General features: G+C 42.1%; 1 protein-coding gene across 5 annotated transcripts in view; it reads left to right on the forward strand.

Annotated features, from left to right (window-relative positions):
• STS (steroid sulfatase) overlaps positions 1 to 15,361 on the forward strand; it is a 284,875-nt gene that overhangs the window by 182,174 nt on the left and 87,340 nt on the right. For 3 of the 5 annotated variants that reach the window (XM_077988100.1, XM_001088752.5, XM_077988101.1), the window contains one exon: positions 7,786 to 10,254. The exons of the other annotated variants lie outside the window; for them this stretch is intronic. In XM_077988100.1, coding sequence (XP_077844226.1) covers positions 7,786 to 8,159 — 374 coding nt within the window. In that variant the 3' untranslated portion in view covers positions 8,160 to 10,254. Of the gene's footprint in view, positions 1 to 7,785; positions 10,255 to 15,361 lie in introns of those variants that run through there. 5 annotated transcript variants of the gene reach the window in all.

Here is a 15,361-nt window from a genome sequence, read left to right on the forward strand (position 1 = left end):
TGGAGGCAAGGAAGGGAAAGTGAGGGAAGAGTCTCATATACATCATACACCCACTTTGTTCCAGGTTATATATTTCTGTCCCTTAATATGCAAAGCCCAAGGCTTAATAGAAGGGAGTATTTCATCCTCAAATACTCAGGCATCAGTTGAGAAAGCTTGTGTTGCTCTCAAATTGCCTGGCTGTGAAGCAGGTGCACCCAGCCACCAGCGCTGCTTCCTCATCCTTCTCACTGTTGTATCGTGAGCTCCGGTGCTGCCAGCTGCAGGAAGCAGGCAGAACTTATCTACTGTCAGCCATTTTATATTAACCAAGGGCTGAATAGTTAGGGGGTTTGTGCTATGGTAAACAGATGGCAGTGAACCTCAGGGGTCCGAAACAGAGCTTGGGGCCAAGATGCTTCTGGTGAACGTGCATGTATTAAGTTGGAAGACACATGATCTGTGGAGGCTCAGGTATGGACACACTGTAAAATCTTTGGGTCTAAGAAAAGATTTGAGGCATTAGTGTGGGGTGTCTGGATGAGACTAGGGTAATGTATGGGACAAATTTTTAGGTGGATTGCAGGAGTCAGGAGGGCACCATGGGATGGGTTTTCAGACACCAGTTCAGTAGATGACATTAACTTTTCTGTAAACTTACTGAGGGGACAGGCCTAGGGTTCTTTGTGTGGGGGTTCCTCACAATGGAAAAATGGAACAGTATGTGAAATGGTTCTTGAAGAACTTCAAGATGGCAACAGAGGTACATGCTGCCAAGACTGAAAACCCAAAATATCTGCGTATGCCTTCTATGATATATACATGCAGTCTTCCAAGCACCCAAAATAAATCTCGCCAAAACTACCAGTTGAACATCATTCATCAAGGGAAGTTTAAATCTGAGTGATACATTAAGAGCCAATGTGTTGAAGCCATGTAGATTTATTAATAGTTTTCCATATACTTTAAGAATCCTTAGCAGAAAAAAAAGTCTTATGACATGTATTACAGTAGCAACAGATTGAAGGGCAGATGGAAACTGAATTGTTTCTTGCGTAAATTGGCTGCAGCTTTCTGTTCACAGTTAACTCATGTATAGTCTCTACTATAGACCCAGCCTTCTTCTGACAGCATCACATATAGGAACCAATTTTTAATCCTCAAAGCGGGGAAGAACTATTATTACAAACATATAACAGAGGAGCAGACTGGGACACAGAGAGGTGAGAGCAGCTATGCCCAGCATCACGTATGTAAGAAATTACAGAGCTCATGGTTGAACCTAAACTATTGCTGCTCAGAGCTACGCCCTTAACCAAGTCAGTGGCATGAAAAACCTTGACCAAAGCACCTGCTGTCTAGCTAGTGCATTCTCTCTCTCTCTCTTCCCCCCACCCCGCCCCCGGGCTCCTCTGTCTATGCAAGTCTCACAACACATTATCAGGCTAAGAAAGGCAAGTGCTCTTTTATAAAGACATTGCTATCGTCCTGGATAGCAATAAATGTCTTTATTTTATAAATGTCTTTATTTTATAAAGACATTGCTATCGTCCTTCGGGCCCCTGGCACCACCCCTTCTCCATCATATTTGTCTTGTGAAAGCACAGCAACTCTACCTGTCTCTGTTCCTTCTATACTGCCTATGGATCTTTGGTGCCTTTTCTGTCCCTTAGAGCTGTTCATTCATTCATGCAGTTTATCACCAAGCCTTGGAGACTTGTGAGGATTGTCTGTCTCAGTCCAGTTTCTGACTCATTTTATCAAAAATAAAGTTTGTCTGATTTTATCGTTTAGCTCTCAGAGGGTTCGTGTGTAGGGAGTGGCGAATTTGTGCTGTGATAACCATTAGACCTGACATTTCAGGGGCTCAGCCCATCCAACATTTATTCTCACTCTTGCTGTAGAACAGAGCTTCTCAACCTGGGTACTATTGACATTTGGGGCCAGATCATTCTCTGTGCTGGAGGCTGCCCTGTGCATTCTAGACTGTTGAGCAGCATCTGTGGCCTCTCCCCACCAGGTATCAGTAGCGCGTCTGCCCCACCGCAGCTATGACCACAAAATGTATCTTCCGACATAGCTAGATGTTCGGGAGATAACCGTGTGTTCAGTGCCTGTCTTGGTGGGAAGGTGGGGGTCTAGGAGGAGAGGGTTCTGCCATCCATTTGTCAGGGAGCACCCTGACAGAGGCCCCATCATCTCGAATGTCACCGGCAGAAGAGACAGCTCCTCTGTGCTGTGGCTGGGAAAAGACATACCACATACTGCCCACGTCTGGCCAGAACGGGCCCTGCAGCCTTTCTGACTTCAAGGAAGCTGGAAGGTGTTCCGGAGCACTTGGATTACTCGGGGTTCATTATCCCCAAGAAGGAGGTGTAGTCTTGTTTTTGTGGCCTCAGAGTTCCAGGTCGGGGCACCTTGCTTTAGCCGCTGTGGGTTAGAAGCAGGGGCTGTAAGGGCACAGTCACGTCGTGTGATGCCTCTGAGTGTCTGTCGTGTGTGCAGTGTCTTTACTTCTCCCAAATGGGCTTTCCAGACCTGGTTTTGTTTTGTCTCACATGATGGCTCTGAGACTTCTGCAAGACAGCAGTTTAAACATTCAGAGAGGCCTGGAAACGAGTGTCCCAGGGTCCGGATTGTGCCCAGCTCTGTTACGGAGTGTTGTGACCGCTCTAAGTAGAGAATTCAGAATGCAAGATGTGAGAGGCTTGCATCATTATGAGAGGCCAGAAGCGTTTGGGGCCCTTTCACTGTGTTAGCCAGGATGATCTCGATCTCCAGGCGACAGAGCGAGACTCCATCTCAAAAAAAAAAAAAGAAAAAAGAAATACTGTATACAGCAGGGGTTGGTAAACTATAACCCACAGACCAAATCTGACCTATGTGCGTGCGCGCACGCGCACACACACACACACACACACACACACACACACACACTATACCTGGCCTGTTTCAAACAGCCAATGAGTTTGAGGCTTCATGAGCCTTCACGAGAATGAGGCTTCGAGGACCCTTTTCAAGAGGACATTGTTAACATTTGTAGGCGATGTAGCATGACCCTGTTCCCGGACCAAAGCGAGGGTAGGACTGCTATTTCTTGCAGCCCAACAAGAAGATGCAGATGAACTGGGGAGGAAGAGAGTTTTTATTTCTGTAACCGGTTACAGGGAGAAGGCCTGGAAAATATTGCCCAGACCAACTCAAAATTACAGCTTTCTGGAGCTTGTATACCTTCTCAGCTATAAGTTTATGTGCAAGTGTGCATTCATCTAAAGACATAAGTCATTAACTTCTTTTAATCTGTAACTAAGGTCTGAGTCCTGGAGACCTTCCTCTGGAGCCTCAGTAAATTGACTTCATCTAAATGGGTCCAGGTGCCTGGGGTGATTACCCTCATCTTGTCTGCTGCTACATCGTGGAGGTTTGGGGAGTTCCTTCAGACCCCTATAAACTTGTTTGTGGAGGTTTGGGGAGTTTCTTCAGACCCCCAATAAAACTTGTTTAATCCTAAATGGGTCCTGTTAAGAATGCCTTCGTTATCTTGTCATGCTTCGAGGCCCAGGAGAGGCCTGGGCAAAACTCTTGGTGGGCTTTTGTTCCGTTCCAGCCTTTGTATGAAGACACTGGCTCTATCAGCTTTTAAGATTTAACTTCACCACTCAGTCAGTGCTGGAACAGTTATGATGGAGGCCTGTGTTAGTGAGACCTGGCCTGCCACAACCCGACTCCAAGAGGTTAAGAGGGAGCTTGTGCTAGATACTAATACTGATTTAAAAAAATATTTTAGTACATAACGAAAGTTCTGGCTTGCGCCCTCTCTATTTTTGTTCTTGGGGAGCTCGTGTGCTCATTTTCGGGACTTCCTTGCCAGGGCTCCCGCTTCCTGTGGCTGAGTTGCTGTAACTCGAAGTAATAGAAATCACAACATCTCTTCCTGTTCCAGGGTCAGAAGCCCCTGTGGTCCCCAGGCAATCCCAGGGAACCCAGAGGCCTCTTTATTTCTCTTTGCTCGCAGCTTAGTTTATTTTTAATAAGATAGCTGCTTTAGGATCCTGTGTGGAGGATGCTGAATCAGTTTCTGGCTTAGGCATCAACTTTTTCTCACTTACATTCTATCTGCCTTTTTGTCAAATGACAACAAACTTTCTTCTCACATGAGTTGAGTCACATTGTTTAGTGGTGATTTTATATAAAAATATGTTTCACCAGATGGATGATGATTTCCTAGCATTTTGTTCTAGCACAGTGACATAACAGTACTATATCATATGTCACTGATATCTTTGACCATTACTTGTGACAATTCGTTTTCTTAATTTGGGGGAGGATTTTAAAAATCTCAGTAGAATTATTGTCCTCATCACCACTTAGACTACTTAAACAAGTAAAAAAAAAAAAAAAAAAACTGTCCACTTTAATTTCCCTGTGTTCTGTATATCAAATTTAATAATTCCTTTTCCAGGTCATTGGATCTCAGTTATAAATGAGTCTCAGTTTCCAGTTTGGTAAAAATATTTATCTTTTTCAGTGGTGAGGGAGAAACAGTTTTTTATCAGAGCAGTTGATGATAATTTTTAAAATACAGTAGTGAATAAACATTTTTTAAAAATTTAACATTTTTCTAGTATATGAGGATACTCGGGATGAAGTATGTTATCAAAATAATTTTGGAATACAGGACTAAATATACCTATGAAAAATATAAAATGATGCCAGGCATGGTGGCTCACACCTGTAATCCCAGTGCTTTGGGATTTTGGAGGATTGCTTGAGCCCAGGAGTTCAAGACCAGCCTGGGCAGCATGGAGAGACCCCATCTCTACAAAAGAATTTAAAACATAGCTGGGCATGGTGGCATACACCTGTGGTCCCAGCTACTTGGGAGGCTGAGGCAGGAGGATTGCTTGAGCCCAGGAGTTCGAGACTGCAGTGAGCTATGATCATACCACTGCACTCCAGCCTGAGCGATAATGCGAGATCCTGTCTCTAGAAAATACAAATCGAAAATATAAATTAAACTAAAGAAGGTGACTCTGCCAGGTGCCTTCTATTTTATCTAGTGACTGAGTTGTGCTCTTTATCTTTGAAATGACAGTTTCAAAGATATCAGTTTGGAGATGTCAGTTCCTGGGTTCCTGATGAATAATAGAACAAGCTCCCAGTAGGGGTTGTTATCTTGTGAGCCACTATACAATAAAAAGTGCAGTTCTAGTTCTCTCTTTTCAGTAAATCTAAAGTGGTCCAGAGAAACAGCACAGGGACTAAGCAATCTACCTTTTTAGGAAAAGTTTTTAAAATGCAAATGAAAGGATAAAAAGGCAAGCAACCCCAGAGCATGCTAAAAAATTCTTTAGAATAATTAATTCTTAGTTCTACACTTGTCTGAAATACCCAGCAACACCACTGCCATTCCCAGGCCAGGGTGCCTGAATCTCTTGACTGGGCCTGACGTCGATCAGATCTTCCAGCTCACACTTGGGGAGGATTGTGCTCTGGTGGTAATGACAGGATCCTGTGAGTGCCTTTCAAAAGCAAATGGAAAATACGGGCTCTTTACATGAATTTATTCCAGGAGCCTGTATTCTCCTGGGGTTTTAAACACACAGAGGCTTGACTCGAATGTCAAGTTCAAAACGCCCTCTAAATTTGCATCACTGGGAGCACGAGCAAGAGAGGCTTCCTGGCTCGCTTCTCTATGTACCCACTTTCTCTCTCGGCTGACCCTGATGAAGGATTCTAAGTGGCTGCAAATGGCAGGCTCTGTCAGCCTGTCTCCAAAAAGTCTTCTGAAGGAAATTTCTATACCCTGGAAGAAAGTGTGGGATGAGAGGAGTGGATGGGAAGCATCTTAAGGTTACTTGCTGCCTTTTGAAACCCTGCTGGAGATGGTAACCAAGTCCTGGAATTCTTCCTGCAGCCTGGCGTGTCTGTGTGTCAGCTTGACCTTATCTTTCTGAAGCAGGTGCACTGAGCCCATGTAAAGTGCACAGATGTCATGTCCTGCTCTCACAGAATCAGCTATGCCACAGACTGCAGGCGTCTCATTATGAATCTTCTTTAATATATTCATCTAAACGTATTCACCTTGCTTTCCCTGTCTTTCTCAGCTTTAAACCTCCCCCCCCCCACCACACACACACACAAAGAGGCTGACTTTTCCCATCACTAACCTTGTCCAAGGTCAGGGGCAATTTGGGGACATCATAGGGCCCCAGTGACTGTCAGTTTAAACCCATTGCATTAATCTATTTTACATTTTGAAATACCTATAATTACAAAAGTCGCCCATGCCGTTATATGCACAAATGATTGGGATGACTTACACAGGGGTGGGGGGCTTCCTAGGAGGAATGCCTCTTTAGTTTTATGTAAAAGCTGTAAGGGCATTCACGTTCTGCGCTTGATTCTAGTCGGTTCATGCATTTTAATTCTCGGTTTTTATCTGCTACATTTTGCCTACCCAGGAAACATGTTTAGGCCTCTCTTAGAAGGTGTTCCTTCTAGAGCTCCTCAGAAAATGATAACATTGTCTGATAAATAGGAAATGGATCAATTATTTCATAATCATTTGTTTGTAACTTAGTTTTTCCTAGCAATTTCAATATTTTGGAGTTTATTGAAATACAGAACTTACATTTAAAAAACTAACCATCCTATTCTGGTGTTGATGAATTCCCCTAATTTGGAATTTCTAACAGCTTTTAAAGGTATACGTTGCATGCCATTATATTCTAATTTAAAGATTTTTAGTAAATGTATAGAGTTGAGCAACCTACTTTCAGAACATCTCCTTCATCCCTAAAATATCGTTTCCATTCCCCATTTGTAATCCCTCCTCACCCTCACTTCTAGCCTCATTTAATTACTTTTTATTTTTGTTTGTTTATGTTTGTGGGGTTGTTTTTTGTTTTGTTTTGTTTTGTTTTGAGACAGGGTCTTGCTTTGCCACCCAGGCTGGAGTGCAGTGGCATGATCATAGCTCACTGAAGTTTCAACTGCCTGGGCTCACACAATCCTGCCTTAGTCTCTGGAGTAGCTGGGACTACAGGCACATGCCACCACACCCAGCTTTTTTTTTTTTTTTTTTTTTTTTTTTTTTTTTTTTTTAATTTCTTATAGAGATGGGCTTTCACTATGTTGCCCAGGCTGGGCTCAAACCCCTACCTAGGCTCAAGTGATTCTTCCACCTCAGCCTCCCAAAGTGCTGAGATTACAGGCATGAGCCACTGCACTCGGCCTTCATTTAATTCTTTTACTTTTTTTTTTTTTTTTGAGACAGAGGCTCGTTCTGTCACCCAGGCCAAAGTGCAGTGGCGCAATCTCAGCTCACTGCAACCACTGCCTCCTGGGTTCAAGTGATTCTTTTGCCTTAGCTTCCTGAGTAGCTGGGATTACAGGGACCTGCCACAACACCCGGCTAATTTTTGTATTTTTTAGTAGAGACAGGGTTTCGCCATGTTGACTAGGCTGGTCTCCAACTCCTGACCTCAAGTGGTCCATCTGTCTTGGCCTCCCAAAGTTCATTTAATTCTTGATTTGACATTTTTTAGACTTGCTGAAAACTGAGAAAATAAACTTTTCACTGCGGTCCTACCAAGTTTGACGCTGTTCCCGCTGGCTGTGTGTGTTGGCGTCTATGTGTGGCTTCATAATCTCTCCTGTACATATTAACATTGTGCCTGCAGCCTTATGATATCTTCACCTTCTTAAATCACAGGGCAGCATAATTTCCGCATCACTTTTTCATTTGTGGTACATACAAGGATGCTTCATACCTAATGCCATTTCCATCCTTTTAAACCACAGGCACATCCATCTGGAAGGCCTTTTTCTTCACCCCCAACTTCAACCCCGTGGGTTCCAATGGATGCTTTGCCACACATGTGTGCTTCTGTTTCGGGAGTTACGTCACTCATCACGACCCACCTTTACTCTTTGATATTTCCAAAGATCCAAGAGAGAGAAACCCATTAACTCCAGCAACCGAGCCCCGGTTTTATGAAATCCTCAAAGTCATACAGGAAGCTGCGGACAGACACACCCAGACTCTGCCAGAGGTGCCCAACCAGTTTTCATGGGACAACTTTCTTTGGAAGCCCTGGCTTCAGCTGTGCTGTCCTTCCTCCGGCCTGTCTTGCCAGTGCGACAGAGAAAAACAGGATAAGAGACTGAGCCACTAGCTGTGCCTGGGGACCAGACAGATGCATGTGGCAAAGCTCACCATCTTCATTACAAACACATGCCTGAGAGTGGCATTGGGGAAACATAACTCCCTCTACACCTTGGATTTGAACTGATTCTCTATTTTATCACCTGAAAGCTTGGGCCAGAGCTCAACAGCTACTCAACTGAAGGGGTGAAGGGGATGAGGTCTGTAGTATACAGAGAGGAAGATGGTAGGTTTATGCCTTCTGTGGCCAGTCTTGGACTCATGCAAATAGAATGAATAGAGGGGCATTCACAAGGCACACCAGTGCAAGCAGATGACAAAAAGGTGCAGAAGGCAATCTTAAAACAGAAAGATGCAGGAGGTACCTTAACTCACCCCTAAGCAAATATCTATGTCAACAGTTTAAGTTACCATTTACTCTATAATCTGAAGTGATGCAATAACCAGCATAATAAAAAGGCAATCACATAAAAAAGAGTTTAGCCATCTAAACGTAAGTAACTTTAAGATGAATGAAAGATCTTCTTTAGGAATAATAGATGATGGTAAGTTCCACTTTGGTTATTGGAAGGCAAGTCATTATTACTGGTATTCGTTAAAACACATATCAAATGCTTTTCATCACATATATAGTTATACATACACACACACACACACACACACACACACACACACACACACACACACAGTATATTCTTTCCTCAAGAGGGTTAAGATGTCTAAAATAGGGACCTAGAAGCTTATCACTATTTAAGTAAATACAGTAGAAGCTCACAAATAGATTTCTTTGCACAATGATTTTTTGTAAAATTTTATAGTAATAATCCCAAGGCAAATCTCTTCTAAACTGATTTCCATTCCATAATTTGTAGTATAATTCTTGGATTACACTGTTTTCTTCGGGGAATGGAAGTTCTGAATTAAAAGCCCACTGTGGAGATGCTATGGTTCAGGGAATCTCTTCCAATGTAATTCAGAATCATTGGCCTAGAAAGTCTCTGATATTTGGAGGGGAACAAAAATCACTCACAAGCAATCCATGTTCTATACACATAAGCATAATTTCCTTTAGTTCTAGGCAGAAGTTAGTCATCAGAGAACAGTCATGTATGCAAGTTTTGTGGCTGAGAAATTTCTGTGCTTCCGATCCACAATGAGATGCATGATTTTGTTTTCATCCCATTTTCCCCAAGCCCCTGTAAATCAGGGAAGATGCACAACTGATCGCCTGGGAGAGGGCCTGATAGTGGTACAGCTGGAGATAGTTTCAAAGTCTAAACCACCAGCCCATCCCGAGGAAAGGCTCCTATGGAATGTAAAGTGCAATCATTTCTTCAGATATAAGACTTTCCCCAACAATGTGATTGGATTCCTTTATGGCAAAATCGAGAGAAGCTGCCATCCACCTGCTTACACATTCATCTCTTTTGTGGACTTGTCTGACCACCTTCTGTTTGCCCAGAGTTTGCTCAATTCCAAGACAGTGCCCATGGATGGAACACCTGTAACCCACACAGCGGTTTGTAGAGAATGTTAGCCATGACTTGGGCTTTCTGAAAGTTGGCTATAATTTCTCTATCCCTACCCACAACTCTGGGAAGTTGGAGCAAGAAGGGCATACTATTGGGCTGGGAGGATTCAACAACATTTCCCCAGTTGCCCTTTCATTTCTTCTATTTCAGATGTTGATTTTGCTTCTCTTCTAAACAAAACAAAACAAAAAAAAAAAAAAAAAGAAAGAAAGAAAGAAAGAAAAAAAAAGAAAAAAAAGAAAGAAGTGATTCCTACCCCCTAACTCCAGAATTGTTGAAAGCTGAAAAGCATACAGGATTCTTCCTTTTAACGTGGATTTCCCATTCCAGAAATTGTGGGAGAATATGTCTTCTTGCTTTAGAAAACATTCTTATTAGAGAGGGTACTAGCTTACTGATGATGTGTTAGGATTGCTGCTGATACTGTCATGTGGAAACACTTAAAGGCACTGTTATAAACTTATCCTATAAGATAACAATGTTTACTCAAAGTCTAACATATTCAATGCAAGTAAGACTTTCTGAAAACACTTGATGATGTGGGGATGCTGCAGGATTAAATAACTTGAAGAGCCTTTATAGATTATATGAATGCCTATTTGTATCTAGAACTAGTTATTTAACCTGTAAAATGTCAACAGCAAATGAAGGATGAAGTATATCTCTAGATGCAAATATATTGAGTTTAAAAGTGCCTCAAAATAATTGAGATCACATTTCAGGACATTTGGAAATCAGGTTGATTTGTGGTAACCATAGTCATCTTAAATTTCAAACCATTTACCATCTGAAAGTTTTGATTTGAATGTATAACAGGAAATTGGAATTCTTTTGTCCAGGAGAAACCTCAAAAACCTTCTTTAAGGCATAGTTTTGTTGTTTGTTTGTTTGTTTGTTGCAGAGCTGTAAGGCATGGCTGCTTGTTTACAAAGCATCTCCTTCATATTCCCTCTGGAGTTGTATATCCAAACCTTAGTGGGTTTTGAAACTTTAAGCAAATTCTTTTAAAAAATTATTATATTTCTAGCATTACTAGATATTAAAAGTTAAGCAAATAGATTAATGATGTATACATTGGCATCATTTCACAAGATCAAGAATGCTGCAGGAAAAGCAAAATTGCAATCTACGTATCTATGGTACTAAAGAAGTCCTGTTTTTCAAAAATGGAAGCCCACTTCTCAGATTTTTCTGAAGGGCATACAATGAAAAGTGGAGGGGAAAAACACACACAAAAAAACAAGTGTTTGGCTTGTCACAGGAATCTGATTGCATTAAGTGGAAGGATTATTTACAATATGTTAATGCAAAGTTAAAATTTTTCCTTGGCAATTAAAAATGCTGTGCGCTAATACCCTGCTTTATAATGTGACTCAATTCAGCAATGTGGGGAATGTTTACTACATTTCCAGCTTGATGTCAAGCAATGGGGAATACAAGTTCCAGTTCTGCAAAGATTCATCAACTTTCTTAGCTCAAGAGAGAGGCTGAGACATGCAGAGAGGAATAAGACATAAAATAGCTCTGACCTCTATGATCCAAGAGTGGGAAAAGGCTAGATTATTACCCATCAGGCATACTCTCTAAGGCCTTTTTAGGAGCCTACAAAAATGTTTTAATTTCTTTTATAATCAGAAGAAAAGAAAGTGAACATTGGGGATTGGAAATGATATTGGCATTTGCACCAACATAGTCATAAAACAGTATGTTAATATGTTTTACTATATATATATATTATATAGTACAATCTATTTAATATGTTTTGCCTTTGTGACCCATGAAAGTCTTACTGGGCCCTGGGGAAGGTATCCTACCCTGGTGAAGCAGCTGCTTTGCTCTACAAATACCTGAGGCAGAAATTTGATTTGAAAAATATTATTCTCTCTTCTCTTTGTTTCAACCGGATTCCTTAGGAAAACCAAACCAGTGTCAGAACAAACCCCTGAAGCAGTAAGAAGCTGGAGTGAGAAGGGCATGGTATTGGGACTAGGATTGGCTCTCATGCAACCGAGCTATTCTCATAAAACGACAAAAAGTGTCCATAGAGAGTCTGCTGGCAAGTATGTGGCCATAGGGAGCCGACATGCCCGGGAGGAAAGGTGTTGATTACATGGAGACTTCTAAAAGCTAAAGACTTGTTACCTTCTCTTTAGTGCCTAGAGAATGTGATGTGTGATGCAAATGCTCAAAACCTCTTAAATTGTAGCTGTCTGACCTCTATGGACCTCACATCCATCCCAGGCTTCATGGACAAAGATTCTACACTTGGCCACACTTTAGCCAAGCTCCTCAACCTTCTCCCAGGCCCAATCTGGGCACTTCCTTGTAAAATCCAGTTTTGGCAAGAAGTCTGTTAAGTCAGTTTAGCAAGAACACCTAACCCCCCCATATCTGTTCAACCTCAGTATCTGATCAGGCTCCTCAGCCTCCACCATACCCCAGGTGATGTCTGGTCACCTGGCCTGCCTTCAGCTAGAATCCTGTTAGGTCAGTTTAGCTGAATGCTCCCTGATATTTCCTGTTGGTAATCTTCCATCCACTGCCCCTCACCATGTTCCCTGTCTATAAATCCCCACTTTTCCATGGTGTATTCAGAGCTGAGCCCAGTCTCTCTCGCCTACTACAAGTCCCCATTGCTGTGGTCCCTGTAGCCATCACGATGGTCCTGAATAAAGTCTTGCTTACTGTGCTTGAATAGGTAGCATTGAAGACTTTTTTTCTTTGACATCATCCATGACAACATGAAACCTATTGGGACAGCATGACTGTGCAGGGTCTTCAGAGCTCAGCTTTCTGAGGCCCTCAGCATTCTTGCTTTTCCGACACCGTGAACCTGTTCCTGTTCTGTGTTGCAAGAGATCACTCAAGCCAGTGTTACTTAATACCGTCTCTTTGTGTAATAGATCTGAATAAAGTAATCGTGGCATACCAACATTTTACTTTGTTGAGTATTATTTCAGTGGGAGCCTTTCCAATGAAGGAAACATCAGCTTACCGTATTAGAATGCAAGCAGCTTAAAAACTACCCATGTCTTTCTGAAAAGGAAACATTACCATGTAACTATGTATCAGTTTTCTAAGAACTTCATGGGCCTTCTGTATAGGAGACCCTCAAATTTGGGGGTTCATCTGAGAATGGTTCTACTCATTAAGTTCAAATCCTCTAAATGATTTTTTGGTAAGTTTATCTTTTTTTTTTTTTTCTTTTCACAGAGTCTCACTCTGTCGTCTAGGCTGGAATGCAGTGGCGCAATCTTGGCTCACTGCAAACTCCACCTCCTGGGTTCAAGCGATTCTCCCACCTCAGCCTCCCGAGTAGCTGGGACTATAGGTGTGAACCACCACACCTGGCTAATTTTTGTATTTTTTAGTAGAAATGGGGTTGCATCATGTTGGCCAGGCTGATCTCAAACTCCTGACCTCAGGTGATCCACCCACTCTGGCCTCCCAAAGTGCTGGGATTATAGGTGTGAGCCACTGAGCCTGGCCTTGGTAAGTTTATCTTACCTGGCAAATACATTACATCTTCAAAGTAGCAAATTGTACAATTTCTTACATTTAGTTTACATAATAAGCAAACACAGTCACTTTTATATTGAGGTCTGGGATATAAAATTTGCTTCACTGAGTATATGAGGATCTAAGGTTTCAAACTAAATTATACATGGGGATTGTAGTGTTTTTCTAAAGGTAAAATTGTTAATGAACATATTTTTATAAATAGGTACTTTGAATTGCTTGTCAAAGTTTATACTAATTTAACAATGGGTGCAAAAATAAATACACAAAGTACCATATTTACAAAGATATGCATGTTCTCCAGTGGGCAGGACCCGGTGGTTGTTACATGTGAAATAGAAACTATCTCATGTTTCAGATATACAGATTCATCTCAGTGAGTGCTGAGCAAGATGATATTTTCCTATTTCCCTTATAGTAATGTTGGCACCATGTGAGCCACTCAGGCTTGGCCATAAGTTTCCTGCATAATCCTCTATGGTGGGAGTCCCCAACCCCCAGGCCACAGACCACTACCAGTCCATGGCCTGTTAGAAACTGAGCCACAAAGTAGGAAGTGAGCGGAGGGCAAGCGAGTAAAGCGTCATCTATATTTACGGCCTCTCTCCATCACTCACGTTACCACCTGAGCACCACCTCCTGTCAGATGAGCAGCCACATTAGATTCTCATAAGAGCAAGAACCCTATTGTAAACTGCGCACACGAGGGATCTAGGTTGCGCACTCCTTATGAGAATCTTGTGCCTGATGATCTGCCACTGTCTCCTGTTACCCCCAGATGGAACTGTCTAGTTGCAGGAAAACTAGCTCAGGGCTCTCACTGATCCTACATTATGATGAGTTGTATAATTATTATATATTAGAATGTAATAATAATAGAAATAAAGTGCACAATAAATGTAATATTGAATCATCCCAAAACCATCTGCCACCCCCAGTTTGTGGAAAAATTGTCTTTTAGTCCCTGGTGCCAAAAAGTTTGGGAACTGCTGCTCTATGGGTGCTCTGCTTGTTGTCATTGAATACGGAAAATCGAGATAAGAGCTCAGAGGAGGGCCTAAGGGATGAATGGTAATATATTAGTCCGTTGTCATGCTGCTAATAAAGATATACTCAAGACTGGGTAATTTATAAAGAAAAGACATTTAATTGACTCACAGTTCCACAGGGCTGGGGAGGCCTCAGGAAACTTACAATCATGATGGAAGGGGAAGCAAACACGTCCTTCTTCACCTGGTGGCAGCAAGAAGTGCAGAGTATAGGGGAGAAGAAGTCCCTTATAAAACCGTCAGATCTCGTGAGAACTCACTGTCACAAGAACAGCATGGAGGTAACCGCCCCCCATGATTCAGCTACCGCTCACTGGGTCCCTCCCATGACATGTGGTGACTATGGAAACTATAATCCAAGATGAGATTTCAGTGGGGACACAGCCAAACTATATCATTCTGCCCCTGGCCCCTCCCAAATCTCATGTCCTCATATTTCAAAACACAATCATGCCTTCCCAACAGTCCCCCAAAGTCTTAACTCATTACAGCATTAACTCAAAAGTCCAAGTCCAAAGTCTCGTCTGAGACAAGGTGAGTTCCTTCTGCCTATGAGCCTGTGAAATCAAAAGCAAGTTAGTTATTTCCTACATACAATGGGGATACAGACATTGGGAAAATACACACCCATTCCAAATGGGGTAAATTGGTCAAAACAAAGGGGTTACCAGCCCCATACAAGTCCAAAATCCAATAGGGCAGTCATTAAATCTTAAAGCTCCAAAATCATCTCCTTTGTCTCCGTGTCTCACATCCAGGTTATGCAGATGCAAGAGGTGGGCTCCCATGACCTTGGGCAGCTCTGCCCATGTGACTTTGCAGGGTACAGCTTCCCTCCTGGCTGCTTTCATGGGCTGGTGTGGAGTGTCTGCAGCTTTTCCAGGTGCACAGTGCAAGCTGCAAACATTTTATGATAGTTCTTTGGATTTCAAAAAGATGATAGTTCTTTGGATTTCAAAAAGATGCTTTGATTTACTGGTACTATTTTAAATAGAAGTCCTGTGCATTAATTCTTTAAAGGCTATCAGCTGTATGAAGGTAGAAGTCAGATAAACTTAAAGATAAAAATATAGTGGAGTCTACCATCAATTAATCATGGCCCAAAATTGATT

Source organism: Macaca mulatta, chromosome X (genome assembly GCF_049350105.2).
Source record: "Macaca mulatta isolate MMU2019108-1 chromosome X, T2T-MMU8v2.0, whole genome shotgun sequence".
NCBI classification, from domain to species: Eukaryota; Metazoa; Chordata; class Mammalia; order Primates; family Cercopithecidae; genus Macaca; species Macaca mulatta.